The 16,998-nt window shown below is 40.3% G+C and overlaps 1 protein-coding gene across 1 annotated transcript in view; it reads left to right on the plus strand.

The window, feature by feature from the left end:
• Nucleotides 1-16,998, plus strand: part of RP1 (RP1 axonemal microtubule associated) — a 341,437-nt gene that overhangs the window by 206,667 nt on the left and 117,772 nt on the right. The window contains exons 22-24 of the mRNA XM_063669462.1: nucleotides 5,678-5,810; nucleotides 6,503-6,654; nucleotides 9,790-9,944. Of these exons, the coding sequence (XP_063525532.1) occupies nucleotides 5,678-5,810; nucleotides 6,503-6,654; nucleotides 9,790-9,944 (440 nt within the window). The remainder of the gene's footprint in view (nucleotides 1-5,677; nucleotides 5,811-6,502; nucleotides 6,655-9,789; nucleotides 9,945-16,998) is intronic.

A 16,998-nucleotide genomic window follows, 5' to 3' on the forward strand; every position in this document is an offset into this window, starting at 1 on the left:
TTTATTTTGTTTAGGATTAAATAAAATTTGTGAAGAGTATTTTATAAAAAAGGATCGAGACCATCCTGGCTAACATGGTGAAACCCTGTCTCTACTAAAAAATACAAAAAATTAGCCGGGTGTGGTGGTGGGCACCTGTAGTCCCAGCTACTTGGGAGGCTGAGGCAGGAGAATGGCGTGAACCTGGGAGGCGGAGCTTGCAGTGAGTTGAGATCGTGCCACTGCACTCCAGCCTGGGAGACAGAGCAAGACTCCGTCTCAAAAAAAAAAAAAAAAAAAAAAAAAGTAGAATACAAATATAGATGGTGGCAATTGTTGTTGGTTATTAATTACATTTATTCAGGATGTGGAGTGAGGCTATGGCAGAGGGCAGGTGGCTCACTCTGCCCTCACAACCCCAAGTCTTCTGGCCATAGTGATGACCCTCCTTCTGACCCACTGGACCTGATCCTTGCTCCATTGATATCTAGGTTGACATTAAAGGCAGGCACTAAGAACAGTTAGAGAAGGGGCTCAGGGAGGACATGAAAGAAAAGATAAAGCCTTCAAGAGGAGTTGGGACAGTGCTGGTCCCTATAGTTTAGAGAGGAATGGCCTCCTTTTTCTTAAAATTTCCTGCTTGAGGTACAAAGAACCAGAATAGGAGCCATTTTAGGGAAAGCAGGCAAGGATTACACAGTGATCTAGAGGCCCAGGAGACTAGAAGTGCTGGAGAGCTTTCTTGGGAGGATGGGATGAGTGGGAGACCTGGCTCAGAGGACAGCTTTGGGATTCCAAAGCTTTAGAGGTTTCTTTTTTTTTTTTTGAAGTTAGAGGTTTTGCCTTTTGTTTATGAGCTCCTTGACTGATGGGCTAGAGAATTCATGGAGGGGCCCAGGAGAGAGGAAGCAGGAGAAGCTACTTCAGATTGGCTAAGGGTAGGAGAGCCAAAGGAGACCGTTAGTTGTCTTCCCAGATGGTCGTGGTCAGCTGTCCCAAGTACAGTAGGAGTCAGAGAATTGGAATAGAATTTCTCATTCTGGTAATAGAAAACTGAACGTTTGGCTGAAGTTTTCCTGTGCATTCTGTAGGAGGATGTTAAAGAGTGAGGAACCATAATCCCAAATAACTTTTAAGAATTCTGATCTCCAATCTCTGAGATTAATTTTGATACTATTATTACTTAAAACAGTAAACATGTGTTGAGCACTCAGGGTATACCTGATCACTTTTAATGTTTATACCACAGAAAGGTAGATATTATCATAATCCTAATTGAGAACATTGAGGTTTTGAGAACTAGGCAGTTCCCATATTACATAGCTAGCATGTGGATCTGGAAAGAAGTGATCTTACTTCTAGGCACAAAAACCGCCCTCTTACTGTTAACTTGGAAAATTTAGATGTTCTGAAATCAAGCTCTTTTACAATATTCCTAAGTATCACTGAGAGGTGAAGCCAGCTGGACTTCCTGGGTCAAGTGGGGACTTGGAGAACTTTTCTGTCTTACAAGAGGATTGTAAAACGCCCTAATCAGCACTCTGTAGCTAGGATTGTAAAACGCACCAATCAGTGCTCTGTAGCTAGCAAGAGGATTGTAAAATGCACCAATTAGTGCTCTATAAAAATGCACCAATCAGCGCTCTGTAGCTAACAAGAGGATTGTAAAATGCACCAATCAGTGCCCTGTACAACTCACCAATCATAAAACGCACCAATCAGTGCTCTGTAAAATGCACCAATCAGCAGGAGTCTAAAAGCCAATTGCAGGGAGGATTGAAAAAGGGCATTCTGATAGGACAGAAATGGAACATGGGAGGGGAAAAATAAGTGAATAAAAGCTGGCCACCCCAGCCAGCAGTGGCAAACTGCTCCGTACCCTTGCATGCTGTGGATGCGTTGTTCTTTTGCTCTTCACAATAAATCTTGCTGCTGCTCACTCTTTGGGTCCGTGCCATCTTCAAGAGCTGTAACACTTACCGTGAAGGTCTGCGGCTCCATTCTTGAAGTCAGTGAGACCACTAACCCACCAGAAGGAACCAACTCCAGACACATTGCCACCCATTCTTGAGAAAGTTCTGCTTTGGGAAAAAACTTCCTATGTCTAATCATTTATAGTTTACAAACTGTTTTCCAAAAGGTGTTTTAATCTGATTTTATTACATAAGGCACTTATCAACTTGGTGAGATATGATGGCAGTTTTGCAAATGAGGGCCTGAAGATGACAGGTCCTCTTGTGGAACTTTTATAAAAGTGCTTGGTGAGCTGCCATGTTTGCGATGGTTTGTTTTTGAACTGTGTGGTGGGAGGAAGTGCTTCTGACAATTTGTACTTTGCAAACATTTAATCTTTGATTTAACTCACCATTACAAGACTACTGTTGCTCACTGATCCACCAAAAAATGAGGTAAAATAAACTTTCTTACTTGTTTTCATTAATCTATCTTAATGTATGCATAGCTCACATTTATTTCAGTGGTTAATGGTTAAGGCCATACATCTGGTAAGTAGCAGTGCAAAGACATAAACCAAGGTCTTTTAATTCAAATCCAGGTTTGTTTCACTTGCCACATGCCTTTCACTGAGTCCTGCCATTAGCTATCATGTAACTGGGCTTAAACATTGTGGTCGTCCTGGAATTTTGCCCTTCTTTCTAATTTAACAGTTGAAAAAATATTTTGTGAAAATAAAAACAAACATTGCTAGAGATTACCTAGATTCTTTGTTTTTCTGTTTCGAGCCATCACGACTTCGAAGGTAAACGGAACTCAGAGTCCTCACTTTGGAGGCTTTTCAGTGTGTTAGTGGGATTGCACTTAAGTCAAATCGGTGAGGCTCTCTTATCAGTGGGCTCTTCTAAGGTTGAAAGGATGGCGGGGCTTCAGAAACCAGAGGCTTCTTGCCAATTTGCATGGAGAGGTTAATGTAGAGGAAGAACCTGTTGAAGTTTTAGGTAGTATGACCTTGTAATCGCTTAACATTGTCTTAGGTTCTTGGAAACTGTGACTTCAAGCAATACTTAGTATAACGAAACTAATTTACCATTGGCTAACTGAAATAAACAAGAGTTAAATTTCTAGAGCATATTTCTGGTCCCAAAAACATCTCCAATCTTCTAAAGTCCAAAACACTTCAAATATTAACCATTGAAATAAATGTGAGCTATATATAAATGTAATAAAGATTAATGAAAACAAGTAAGAAAGTTTTACCCTATGTTTGGTCAATCAGTGAGTGATAGCAATCGTAGTTATGGTGAGTTAAACCAAGGAATAAATGTTTGCAAAGGGAAATTGTCAGGACCACCTCCTTCCACCATGAAGTTCAAAAACCATCACAAACATGGCAACTCGCTGAGTGCTTTCATCCCCTAATTGTTTATTTTTGTACATTTGTATGATTATTATAGACGTTACAAATTTTTATTTGACAATCATTTGTATTCATTCCTTCATTTTTTAACCTGTTTATTCCAGTTCAGACTTGTGGGTGGGCAGAGCCTGTCCTGGCAGCTCAGGGTGCAAGGCGGGAACTGACCTGACCAGGACGCCATGCCATCATCCCATTGCAGGGCACACTCATACCCACACACTTGCACACCCCCCACACTCTCACACTGGGACCATGTAGATACACCAGTTCCTCTAACATGCAGAGCTTCTGGATGTTGGAGGAAACTGGAGGACCTAGAGAAAACCCATACAGACTTAAGGAGAACGTGCAAATTCCACACAGACACTGGCCCTTGTCTAAATAAAGAATGATCCAAAGAGAACATTTCCAAGTTCAGTAGAATATATTGTATTAACCTTTTTAATATTAATGTATGTATACATATATACTTTTCACTAATGTTAATATGAAGTATTTGTATAGTTTATATAAAGTTTTACACATTACATATAATTTCATTTAATATCCACAGTAACCATATGAGATAGTCATTATTCCTATTTTAAAGACCAGAAAACCGGTATTCAAAGTGGTTACATGATTTCTCATGGTCAGTTGGAAATGCCAGAGCTAGATTTTGGTCACAGTTTTTCTAGCCGTCCAGTGTTCTTTTCAAGACCTCTTGCTTGGAGCAAGTAAAGATACAGTCGTCACTCATTAATGATCAGGCATGCTGAGTTAGTCTGTAACTTGTGTTGACAAATACCCATTTCACGTAGTTATTCATTTAATCATTCATTCAACAAACGACCCAAGGACAGCCTTGTGAAAGCTTGTGGTAGTATCAAGATGGGTAGGACATGGTTCCTTCCCTCAAGTCAGTCAAATATTAGCTGTTAAATCATCAATGGGGAGGCTGCCGCAGATCACAAAGTAGGGTTACTGAACCAAACTGAGGGCTCACAAAAAACTCCTTAGAAGAGGTTATGTGTAAGCTATGAAGGATGGGCAGACTCATCACAGTAATGAGTCGGGATGAAAACTGTTCTAAGCAGAGCTACGAGTGTATGTGAAAACTGGTGTGAGAGGGAATGTGGCCAGGCTGAGGAACCATGAACAGATCAGTACAACTAGAACATAGCACATGAGGGAGAAGTATCTAGCAAGATTATGACCCAACCATGAACTGCTCATTGTATTGAGGATTTGGGATTTTATACTGTAGGAAGGACTATTAAAAAAAAAGTTGTGTGCAGTGTGCAAAATGATCAGATTTCTGTTTTAAAATAGTCCCTCTTGAAACAGGCTAAAGGCAGGATTGGAAGAGAGCAAGAACAGCAGACAGCGGGTTATGGCAGCAAGCTCGAAGAATAAGCCATCTGAGAAATGGTGGCACCTGCTCCTAAGGCCAGGAAGCAGCGGAAATTGAGGAGGGACAGGGACTTATTTAGAAGATTAGCTGGAATCTTAAAAGGATGAGGACATTTTTATCTATTGTGATAGGAGGCAAGGCAAACAATTGTGGGCTTATTCCTGGAAGTCCTCTGCTAGTCTGCTGGCATGTGAAGGGGAAGATAAAGGGAAGGGGCCTTTGTGTGGAACAGCCACCAAAGGGGCTGACGAGGGGTCTGTGGAGGATTCACTGGGCTGGGGGGAAAGGCAGCTGCCTGCATGCTGGAAGGTGTAGGCATTCGGTCTGTGGCAACTGGGGGTTTATTTAGAGCCTACAGATGTTATAAATACACTTAAAAGGCATTCACTTTTTTTTTTTCAAGTTCTGATGTATTCTTGCTTTGGTGACTAATATGAACAGAAGATCTCCTTTCGAGTTCTCTTGGGTTGTTTTTTTTTAAAATCACTACCACAGGTGAAATTGAGAGCTTTGAATCTGCTAGAGTCCATTTCAAGTCTTCATGCCTCCATTTTCTTATCTATAAGCTTGAAATAATTTTACAAGTCTGATTGATTAAGGTTAAAAGATAGTTAAAATAAAGCACTTAGCATAATACGTGGCAAATAAAAATTGCCTAATAAACAACTGATGGCACTTCTACTACTGCTACTACTGCTACTGCTACTAGTAAGTTGGTGCAAAAGTAATTGTGGTTTTGTCATTAAAAGTAATAGCAAAATGGCAATTACTTTTGCACCAACCTACTACTACTACTACTAAGAACCATCACCACTATCACCATCATCAGAGTATGCAGTACACTGTTGAAATCCCTGGGATGCATTGTGAATTCCAAGTTCTTTGAGACATTGAAGATGACACAATTTGGTCATTTTTTCTTCTAATTCCAGGTGACCATGCAACATACGAAAAGCAAGAAGATCCTAGATTTTACAGCAAACGTGTGGCTCTCTCGGATTCAGGCAGATGGGGATGTTGTCTGTGAGCTTCCTGTAGTAAAAGGAGGACAAGCTATTTTTCCATGTGTGTTATTAATCTTCAGTAGCATCTATTCCATAGACAAATTGTTTGGTAGTTGCTTAAATTTGCTTCTAAGCTATTTAGTTACAGAATATTTTTCCTGCTTCTAAGAGAGTTGTTTTACTCTTGAGAAGTGACGTTTTTAATGTCACAGCATGAGTTGCTGGTGGATCTTAGATTAAATGTAATCTCAAAATTGTTCTTGTGGCCCAGCTACAGTCACAAAGGCTGAGGCTGTGAGAGACAAGAAATGCCATGGCTGCAACTCACCTTAGCTTTGCCTGGGGCCAGCTTACCTCCTCGCTTGATTTCTTTCCTCATCAAACCTTACGTCATTTTAAACTTTAAACATAATGTGCAATAACAGTCACCTTTACCACTAAAATACTAAGCATAAAATATCCTCTTATGTCATACATAGAAGAACAACCTTTTAAAAAATCTTTTATTTCTCTTTCTGAAAGTGCAATAAACCTTCTGGCCTTTTGCTCATGGTGTAAAAATGCCCATGTATGATTAAAAATAATTAAAGCTCAAAAGTCTCTCAATAGACATAGAAAATCCAGATTAGAGGAATTCTCATATATGTTTTTCCTTTTTTACTATAGCCTGAAAGCCTATGGATCTGGGTTCTGTTTGTATGGATTTCAAGGTAATGTATTTCCTCTTGTTTTCTCTCCCTGTTGCTTTGCCAGTAGTGAGATACCAGGTTGACGTCTACACTGGGCAGCTGAAGCATGCAGAGACGGAGTCTGAGGTTTTCCTCTGTCTTTTTGGGGAGAGGGGAGACTCTGGCCTCAGACAGCTGTACAAATCTAACATGCAAGTAAAATTTCAAAGAGGACAGGTGAGTCTATACAAATAATTTCCCAGATTCTTAACAATCTCTCTGAAGATGGCCATATATGATTTAAAATTTAAAAGGTTTTTGGCACTCTTCAAATTTTAGTTTTAAGACGTCTTTAACACATTTTCCTGACCTGACTTCCTAATGTGCTTTGTTTTGGAAGTTGTTCTTGCAAGAAAAATGGGACATACTAAACCAACAGTAAATAATAGAACAAAGAAAAGATATTAAAATTTAGTGATCATGTGAGAAAAAGAAAAAAATGAACTCAAAAGACAAGGAAAATATTTATGAATGTGCTCTGTCAGGCTTGAAAGATACAAGGCATTATTTTAAAAGATAAGGCCATAGAAATGCCACTATACCATATTTCATATAATAACACAATGACCTTTAATCTATAAAACATCTTGAATGTGTCCAACTGTGTTATTTTCACACCTAAGCTGCTCCTTATTTCCTTTTGTCCTTATAGACAAACATAAGTCTTTCTATATAGTAGATATTTGAGAAGTTGCAGTAGGATATTGTTAATGTTATTTTGTTGTATATGGAGAGAAGGTACTATTTGAGGATCTGAAATTAAGGTTGGGGATTATGTAATGTAAAGACATATTTTTAAGAAAGACGACTCCTTAAACCAGTTAGAGAGTGCTGTTTCTCAGACTGTTGTAGTTTGTGAAATATTTTGAAACACTGGATGTCTTAAAGCTCACCTATACATTTGTCACTGTTGATTACACAGAAGCTTTCATCAGAATGAATAGGAAAGCTAGTTCTGCTTTGAGTGAGTCAAAAGCAAAATTAGGCCTAACTTTTGCTATCAGGAATGAATTATTAATTTTAAGCAGAAACAAAATTTTAGATACCGTGGTATTATTATTAATATTATGCTAAGTGATGATCAGTGAAGTGATCTCCTACAGAACCCTGCTGGCTTTGCATCATCCCCAGACTCTTTCACCTGACCACTTGAGGATAAATGGCAGAGGCTCCATGTCCCCTGGCTGCCAGCTAGTTGGCTGCTAGCATGTATCATTTTGCGGCAGTGCTGTATCATGGGACATTACCTGCTGAGATTTTGCAAGTCATCTTCATGATTGATCTTCCTCAGTTCATCATTGTGTTTAGCATTTTCCAGACAGTAGGGAGGGTGTATTATGGACTGAAATTAAAATTGGGTAGGAGATATAGTTGCAATCAGTATATAAAGAAGAGTACAGTGAGGGCTTAGTGGCATCTGCTTTTAAGTTTAGAATCAGAGATGTAAAAGTGTTTTTCTTCCATGGTTCATTTTAGATTTTACATTTTCTGTTATTTTCCTCAGTGCTTGGGATGTAATGAAAATGCCAAATAATTTCAAGAGTTTGTAGTCAAGAAACTGTGGTAAGAGTCTGAGAGTTTTATTATCAGAATTTGTGCATACCTGCCACATCTCACATCATAAACCACTCATTGGGCTAGTTGTCATTTTCTCTACTAAGTGTCCTAGCACGATAATAAAACATAGCAATATATGTAACAGACCCAATTTAATTCTGCCTTCAAACCTAAAGTTACTTTAAGATACAAGAAGAGACCAGAAAGCTGCCTCAGCCTATCTTTCCATACCTCAAGGTATTGTAGTTTGGGTTTGTCCCAAAGCCAACTGAGAGACAAAGACTTCGGTGAGGGTAATTTATCTGGGAGATAATCCCAGTAAGCACTGGAGAAGTGAAGGAGTGGGAACAGTGAGGGAGGAAAGGAGAAAAGCCAATATAGGGATATTAGTGAGCTGGTTACTGCCGTGGCTCCCTCTTCTTGCTAGAGAACTTCAGAGAAACTCTGTGAAACATCTCTCAGATTTGTCCCACCAGGGGAAGCCCTCAGACACAGAAGCAGGAGACAGGGGATTGAGATAGAAAGCTATGAGCACACCTAAACTGTTTATCAAAGCAGCAGATGCACCTAGAAAGTCCTAGAAATGGATCCAGAGGACATGGGATGGGGCATCACTTGCATTTGCTACAACAGGTAACATGCCTCATGAAAAGTCCCTTGTAAAGCCATGCTGAGAATGCAGGACAGTGACAATGAGATGATCTGTGCACACATGAGAAGATGCACAAATACTCATCATCTGGTTTACAGAACCATCATTACTGGACTAGTAATGGTTTTGGTCTGGACTCCACAGGAGGTTTCCATCAACAGCATGGAGCCAATAGTTGAGACCCAGGTAGCGTGTCTCAACCTGGTAACAATGCAGGGAGCAGTTAAATGAAATTTAACCTGGTGACAATGCAGGGAGCAGTTAAGACAGCTCCCCACATAGGCAATACAAATGATACTAGAGTCACATTTTTTACCATAGAGTAGCAGTAGCTAACAGTCAGCTATCATTTCTGGTAACTTTTCAGACTTACTTAAATTCATGATCCTTTCCTCAGATAACTTTAGGACGTTTATTCTCAACAACAATCTATGAGGAAGTAATGTGTGAAGGAGCTCTTTTTATTTTAATCAGTATAGCACTGACTTCAGGTCCTGAATCTCTCTGGAAATGTCAGTGTATTTTTGATATAACAAACCAATTCTATTTAGGAGTGAGGAGTCCAGGCTGCTCTTTTACAACAAACCCAAGAATGTGCTCTATTTTCATCTACAGAGGAAGGTGCAGGGGAAGGATGTATTGAAGGAGGGAGGGAGGAAGGAAGGAAGGAAGGAAGGAAGGAAAGAAAATTTGTCCCACATGTCTCAAAGCATATCAGTACTCATAGAAAGGAAATGTGCTGTACATTAGCTGCGTGGTTGTCAACCTGATACCCTAATGAACTGCTTCTCAGAGTAGGGGTCTAACGAGAGAAAAGTCTTTGTGTTGGGATTTCTTTGTTTGTTACTCTGGATGCTACTACAAATGGAGAAAATAAAACTGCAAAAGCGAAAAAACAGCCAGAAATATATTTTTAATAGATACAAAGCAATTTGCTTATTTTTCTCACCATATTGCCCCTTTTGATGCTAACTATAGTAACATTATCTCTTTTAAAGTATTGTGCTACTTCTGGCAGTCATTTAGCTATTATTATTGCCTGCATTTGTCATGCCTTGGACTCTAGTTATTTCTGTGTGTTTTTTCTCTGTCTCCTGCACCAGATTGATAAATTTCAAGTAGCAGCAGTGTCGCTTGGAAAACTGCAGAAGGTGCTGTTGCGCTGTGAGGCCAGTGACAAATCACAGTACTGGTACTGTGAACAAGTCATAGTCAGAGAGCCCGGCACCACATCCGAGTCCATCTTTACCTGTCAAAGGTAATGCTGGTCTCCAAGGTACTTCAAAAGAGTGTGCTGCACTGTGGATGATGCTGTGTGTGTATGTGCGTGTGTGTGTGTGTGTATCTTTTAGGTCACGGATTTGTTTCATTAACTCAGATTCCACATCATGCATAACTCTTTGATTGCTTAATCTTTTGCTAAGCATTGTAAGGAAGACTTATCTTATAATTTCTTATTACCACAATGTTGTGTGTGTCACAAAAGGACCAAAAGTTTAATACTGGAAATTATTACTTAAATAGTGAGAATATTTGTTTAACAGTTTGTTTCTTTACATTACTAAAATTGTGGTGTTACAACAGTTTCATAAGGAAATTAAGTTTGGAGAATTTTACAGAGAAGAACTTTCAGAACAGAACGTAAGAAAGACAAACATTAAATTCTAGATAAGTTGGACTTTCCTTGAGCCCCATGAGGGTCAGTCCTGAAAGCAGCTCTCTAAATTCCTGACCTGGCCCTGTACTGCCTCGGCTTGAGACACAGGTCCCCCATATACTTCCTTCTTCAAATCTCCTCATAGAAACCCCACACCTTCTTGCTTAAGAAAGTGTCACCTGTTTTTCCAAGAAGAAGCCTGGTTCTCTAGATCTTTACTGAGCCCTGCTGTTTCTCAAGAAAATGCTTAGCTTCAGCTAGATGGGCAATCATGTTTATCGTTGCTTGGTCTCTCAGTCACAGGGAATAGGCTGGGCCCCGACTTACGAATTGAGTTAAAACCCAATCTGTTGTGGGCATGGGAATGAGAAACTTGGGGTTCCATTTTGAAAATTGAATCTTCAATATCGAGGGCTGCCCTGTAGCCTCTTTTTCCAAATAGGTAATCAACAGGAAATGAGATAACAAAGTACAGGCAAAATAGGGGCAAGTGGAAATTCAAGGGTCTGGATTTAGCCAAGAAAATTGCAACTTTAAGTACTAAGCAAAAAGTAAAAATAATGAGGCAATTCAACTAAAAATCCTAAAGGCATGCCACTAAAACCTGCAAACACCCAAGATGATTGGAGCTGACTTCAGATGAACAGAAGCGGTGAGATCCACAGTAGCCCTCGTCTTTTTTGCCTTTTAGTCATTAAATTCAGTCAATTCCTTGTTCATAGTGTCTGCTTAATTCATCCTTTCTTTTATCTTACTACCACCTCTGCCCTGATTGATGCCCTTGTTCATCAAGACTAGCTCATCACTGTCATCTTCCAATTTTCTTCTGTGTCTTTCTTTCGCAGCCTACCTGCCCACAACTTCCAAGCTAGCCCTTTTATGGTACTAACTAGCATCATTCTGACTTTATCTTTTCTTCTCTCATGTCTCCTTTGTTTTACTTTGAATTTTATTCTTTAGTATTTTATTGTATAGCTTTGCCTGAAAATGTTTCAAGAAAAAATGTGGGGGAAAATAATGTTCTAAAAGCTATATTTTAATCACATCACTCCCCTGTTTAAAAACCTTCAGTAATCCTGATTGCCTACCACAAAAGCAAAACAAAACAGAACTTCCATTCAAGGCTGTATAACATCTGACTCTATATTTCCCCCTCCAATTCGTTTTTATAGCTGTCCTCTTGCAAGATCTTAGTGAAATTAGACCCCTATAATTACCTAAACAAGTTCTGTTCCACTCTGCTTCTGTCCCTCGGAGTGCTAGTCTTCACTCAGGAGGACCTTTCCTTGCTCTGTTCTCCCCATTATAATCCTGTTCATCCTCAAGCTCCAGTTCCTATTTGGCCTGTAGTATGACTTAACTGGCCAAACTACAAAGATTTTTTCTCTTCTCTCAATGTGTACTTAGAACTTAGCACAGCACAGGCACCCCCATCTGATGAGTAACACGTAGCACTGAAGAGGACTTGAGTGTCATTTCCCAGCCTGCTCCCACCCACAGCACACAGGCATCTCTGGGGCACTGGTGGAAGCTCTGTTTTATTCCCTGCATCAGAAGAGGTAGAGTGTGCTTCATCCAGGACTTTCATCTTATGTTCTGATATACTTTGTCACATTAATTTAGCTGATTTCTTTTAAATATGAAATCTTCTGGTGGATAATTTAGATGCATTCACTGCCACTGTCCATGTCTACACATACATTTCACATTGTCACCCATCATTTCTTGCGCTACCTTACTTTTTTTTTTGTTTTTCTTTTGAGACGGAGTCTTGCTCTGTCACATAGGCTGGAGTGCAGTGACTCAATCTCAGCTCACTGCAACCTTCACCTCCTGGGTTGAAGCAATTCTCCTGCCTCAGCCTCCCAAGTAGCTGGGATTACAGACATGTACCACCATGCCTGGCTAATTTTTGTATTTTTAGTCGAGACAGGGTTTCACCATGTTGGCCAGGCTGGTCTCCAACCCCTGACCTCAGGCAATCCGCTTACCTTAACCTCCCAAACTGCTGGATTACAGGCATGAGCCACCGCACCTGGCCCCTGCACTACCTTACTTCTTGTTTGTGCTGTGCCACCATGGCCTGCTTTGGAAGGAAGGAGCATAAATGATAGCTTAATTATTATAATTTCAGTGGGTTGTATCTGAAAGAATTTTAGTTTCAAAATATATTGAACAATCCCAAATAATGTAACAGATATAAAATAATAAGTGCTAATATTTAATACCCTGCTCATAGTAGGTCCTAAATAAAAGGTAGCTAGTGCTCATTCATATAATACCCTGATGAAGAAAGTAAGTTGCAAAAATAATTCCTTTCTATTATATAGCTATACAGAGATGAGACAGGTCCTACTTCCTTAATTCTTAAAGGAACAGAAGAGTATGGCACCAGGAATAGAACTTGGGGCACAGCAGGTTCCTTTCTACTGCAGAAAAAGGCCATTCTGAAGCCACTTCTAGTTACTTCTGTCTCCCAGAGCCTTTTCTATGCATATGAGGTCAAGGTCAGTGTCCATGGAGCCTGGAAGGCTGTTCTGAGGGGAAAGGAGAGCCGTGGGTGCACGCAGGAGCTGGACTGGACAGTCCTGGCAGGGGAGCTGGGGAGGGTATGATGCTGGGCATGTTCATTGTGGCTAGTTAGTTCTGGGGTACAGGCATCTAAAATGCTCAGGTGCACATCACAGAAGGGAAAAGGAAAGAAAATCTTGGTCATGCTCCTTGGAGTTTCCTCAGAGAACAAGAATTTACAGCACAGCTGAATTAGGGCAGAGAAAAAGACCACCGAGTGCTTGTCCCTTTTTGTGGGCTCAGGGGAAATGCTTAGGTGAGACACAAAGCAGAGCCGCGTGAGGAGACTGCTTCTATGCATCACAGAGGCTGCCTGCGAGTGTGCGCATCCTCCTTTCCTTTTTCCCTCTTCAATTGAACACCCACGTCCTTATGGCTTTATTTTATTTCTATGCCTGAAGGTATTATTTTTCTGTCTTTTGTACATTTGATATAGATAGGGGTATACATCACTGAATTTCTACCATTTACACTGGAGGTTTGGCTATTTGAGGTTTGCAGCAAACAAAATTTGTATTTGAATAAGGCAGACATTCAACTGACTTTATGAATTAATGCAAATATTTTTATTTAGTATTTATATTAGCTTCCTGTGGCTGCCGTAACAAATTGCCACAGACTTGATTGCATTGAACAACTGAAATATATCCTTTTGCAGTTCCTGGAGGCCAGTGATCCACGATTCAGGTGTCATCGGGGCCTCACTGTCTTGGAAGGCCTGGGAAACAGTCCTTCCTCGCCCTCCCCACTTCTGCTGCGTGCTCACCATCCTTGGGTTTCCTTGGCTTGCAGATGCATCACTCCAGCCTCTGCTCCGTTGTCACATGGCTATCTTCCTTTTGTGTGTCTATGTCTCTGTGTTTCTTATCTTTTTGTAAGGACACTGTCGTCATTGTACTAGACCCATCCTACTCCAGTATGGCCTCATCTTTACTAATTACGTACCCTATTTCCAAACAAGGTCATGTTCTGAGGTTCTAGGTGGCCATGAATTTTGGAGGAACACTATTTAACCCAGTATACTTTTTGAGTGGATTCTGTAATGTACTGTTTAGCATTAAATTAAGGAATCTCCAGATTTTTCTGTGTTACCAAACTTGAACTATTGTGTATACATGTGTATATGTGAGTCTTGACTTTAATGTGAAATTATTAAAAACAAGTTAGCATCTATCTTTTAATAGAAACAATGTCATTCACAATATATATTTGATAACCTACTTGACCTAGGAGGGCCTGGAGACAAGGAGGGCCAAAAGCTTCTCAGTGTTGCCTTCCATAACTCCTGATTGGTTTGGGAAATGATATTGACAGGAGCTTGCAGAAGCAAGTTATTTGAAATAAAGGCCCTACCTAGGGGAATTCTAAATAGGACAATTTTTAAATGCAGAAATCAATCAGTTAAATGCAAATAACTACAAATAATGACCAACATGGAGAAACCGTGTCTCTACTAAAAATACAAAATTAGCTGGGCGTGGTGGTGCATGCCTGTAATCCCAGCTACTTGGGAGGCTGAGGCAGGAGAATTGCTTGAACCCAGGAGGCAGAGGCAGTGGTGAGCTGATAGCGCACCACTGAACTCCAGTCTGGGCAACAAGAGCAAAAATTCCATCTCAAAAACAAACAAACAAACAAAACGAATCTAACTTGACATGTCAAGGCAAGGCAGCATGACCAGCTTTGTCCTCTCAAAACAAAATTGTAGTCAGATAGGTGGAGTGACCCTGAGGCACATTCACCTGAGGAATAAGGACATGATGCTGCACAGCGTTCCTTAGAGTTGACATTGCGGTTAACACCTTTAAAGTGTTCCCGTCTCATTTCTATTCAGGATTCTTGACTTTTTAAAAATTTTTTTGAGAAAGGTTGAGATTATCTCGTTTGTGCAAAGTACAAGAAAAAAAGACTTTAAAAGCTTTCCACTATGGATACAATAGACTATCAGCAAATCCTGAATACCTCTGGTAGGTGGAATGCCACCTCCACTCCAGACTCATGCCCTTTTCACAGTCCTCAGCACCTTCTTACTAATTGCTGAAAAAAAGAGTCTGTTGTTCCACCGAAACAATTATGGGCCCCCTTCAGGCAGGTGAGGCAGGCCTTCGGGTAAGGCAAACTAAAGTCCTTCTTTTCATCCTTGAGATCACACTCTGGGGGAACCTTTGCAGCCAAAAGCTGGCCTTGGCCACACAGCAGGCCTACAGCTCAGCCAGGGCCTGGGAGACACGTTCTTCTCTGCTCCTCACTGGCCTTCACTGTGTTCTCAGCTGGTGCTGTTGGATCTGAGTTTACCTAACTCATGGCCATTCCCTGGTGCCTGGAGTCCTATAGGCTTTCATGGGTATATTTACTGGTGAGTTGACAAAAGATGCGTCACCTCTGCCAGGAGATATTTCCTGAAGTTACAGGAAACTCATTTTCCTATATACCTTTCACAAGGCGTGTGACATTAACTCAGCACTTGCTACATTAAGTTATATGTATGTGTTTATGTGTCTATCCTACTCCTTTAGCTCAGTACACTTTTCCCCAAGGTTGGGCTGATGTCTTATATTTTTACTTTCAGCTCCTATCATTGTTTCTGAAATAGAAGGGAACTAGGTTAAATTTACATGTGTAATAAATTCAATCAAAATGCATGCATTAATCAAGACACTATAAGCCCAAAGGGAAATCATATTAAAAGACAGATTTGGAATTAGAACACAATTTAAAAGGTTTAATTGTATCTTAACCTCACTATGACACATATAAACAAAATTGTCACTTAATACTCATTTTTAAGTGTTAATGACAACAAAAAGCCAAAGAGTGATTCTTAGAATTAGCATGAGTTAAAAAGAAAAAAAAAAAAAAAAGACGTGTCCCACTGGTATAGATTTTTAAGCAAAACGCAATTTACTTGTCTCAGGATCTCACTCTTGAAAAACTGAAGTGGCTAGTTGACCAACCACACCGCAAGGGGGCTCCACCTTGACGGCCTGACAGAGAGCGGCGTTTCTTCTGCTCTATCACTGCAGCCTCACACACCAGCAGGGCCGCATCTCCATGCATGAGATCCTTACGTGGAAGCAAGGCTGATAATCACCACGTACCACCCCATCATTATTATTCACAAAGCATTCTCCTTGCTTAATTGCCTTGTGGCAACTCTGGCAGTTATTCCGTGAAAATCAAACATGAGGCACATGCTCTTAGGAGGTTGTAATCAAGACCTTCAGTGTCCACAGGACAAATACACAGAACATAGTAGGTACTCAGAAAGTGTGTGCTAAATTAGTGAATTAGTTAGTAAATAATGAGCTGAGCCTTATACAGAACAGGGCTGAGTATATCATTTGTGGAGAGGGTCAGGAAAAGAAGCAGGGGCAGCCCTGTTTGAACAGCATCCTTCTCCTGTGTAAGTATAGTTGGCAAGAGAACTTTTACACCTAGGCCAGCTCTGCCTGAAGGTGTTAGTGTGTGGTGAATTAAAAACTAATTATCCCCCTACCTTGGCCATTTACCTTTCCAGGCTTTTCTTCCAATTCTCCTGAGTAGAGTAAGTTTTGCTTCTGTCCCTAGACATTCTCCAGAGATATTGTTACTCTTTTCCCTCATTTGTCTTAGCTCATTTTATTCTTTTTTCTGCTTATTGAAATTCTTATCCCTCAAGGTCCAGGATAAAATGTTATCCATGCCATGAAGCTTTCTCTGCTTGCCCAGCCAAAAGTGTGTTCATCCTTACCCTCTTTAAATTCCTCCAGCGCTTAACTTAGACCTTTGTGCAATTCTTGCCAGAAAATGCACTGCCATTGTTTGTGAATGTATTTGTCTCAGGTACCAGATGATATGTTCTTAATGGTAGAGTCTCATAAATTTCTCTTTATTTTCCAGTATGGTTTCTTGTACCAAGTATGGATTTAGCAAATAGTCATAGATAGGAATGGGGAAAGGAAGGAAGGAAGGGAAGGAAGGAGGGAGGGGGGTAAGGACGATGGATGGAAAACATAATGGAATCCCAAGTTGGAAGAAACCTTAGAGGTCACCTAATCTTTGCATGAGTTCCCTCTGTAACATACTCAGATGTCTCATTACAAAT

This window comes from Pongo pygmaeus, chromosome 7, assembly GCF_028885625.2.
Source record: "Pongo pygmaeus isolate AG05252 chromosome 7, NHGRI_mPonPyg2-v2.0_pri, whole genome shotgun sequence".
Classification (NCBI taxonomy): domain Eukaryota; kingdom Metazoa; phylum Chordata; class Mammalia; order Primates; family Hominidae; genus Pongo; species Pongo pygmaeus.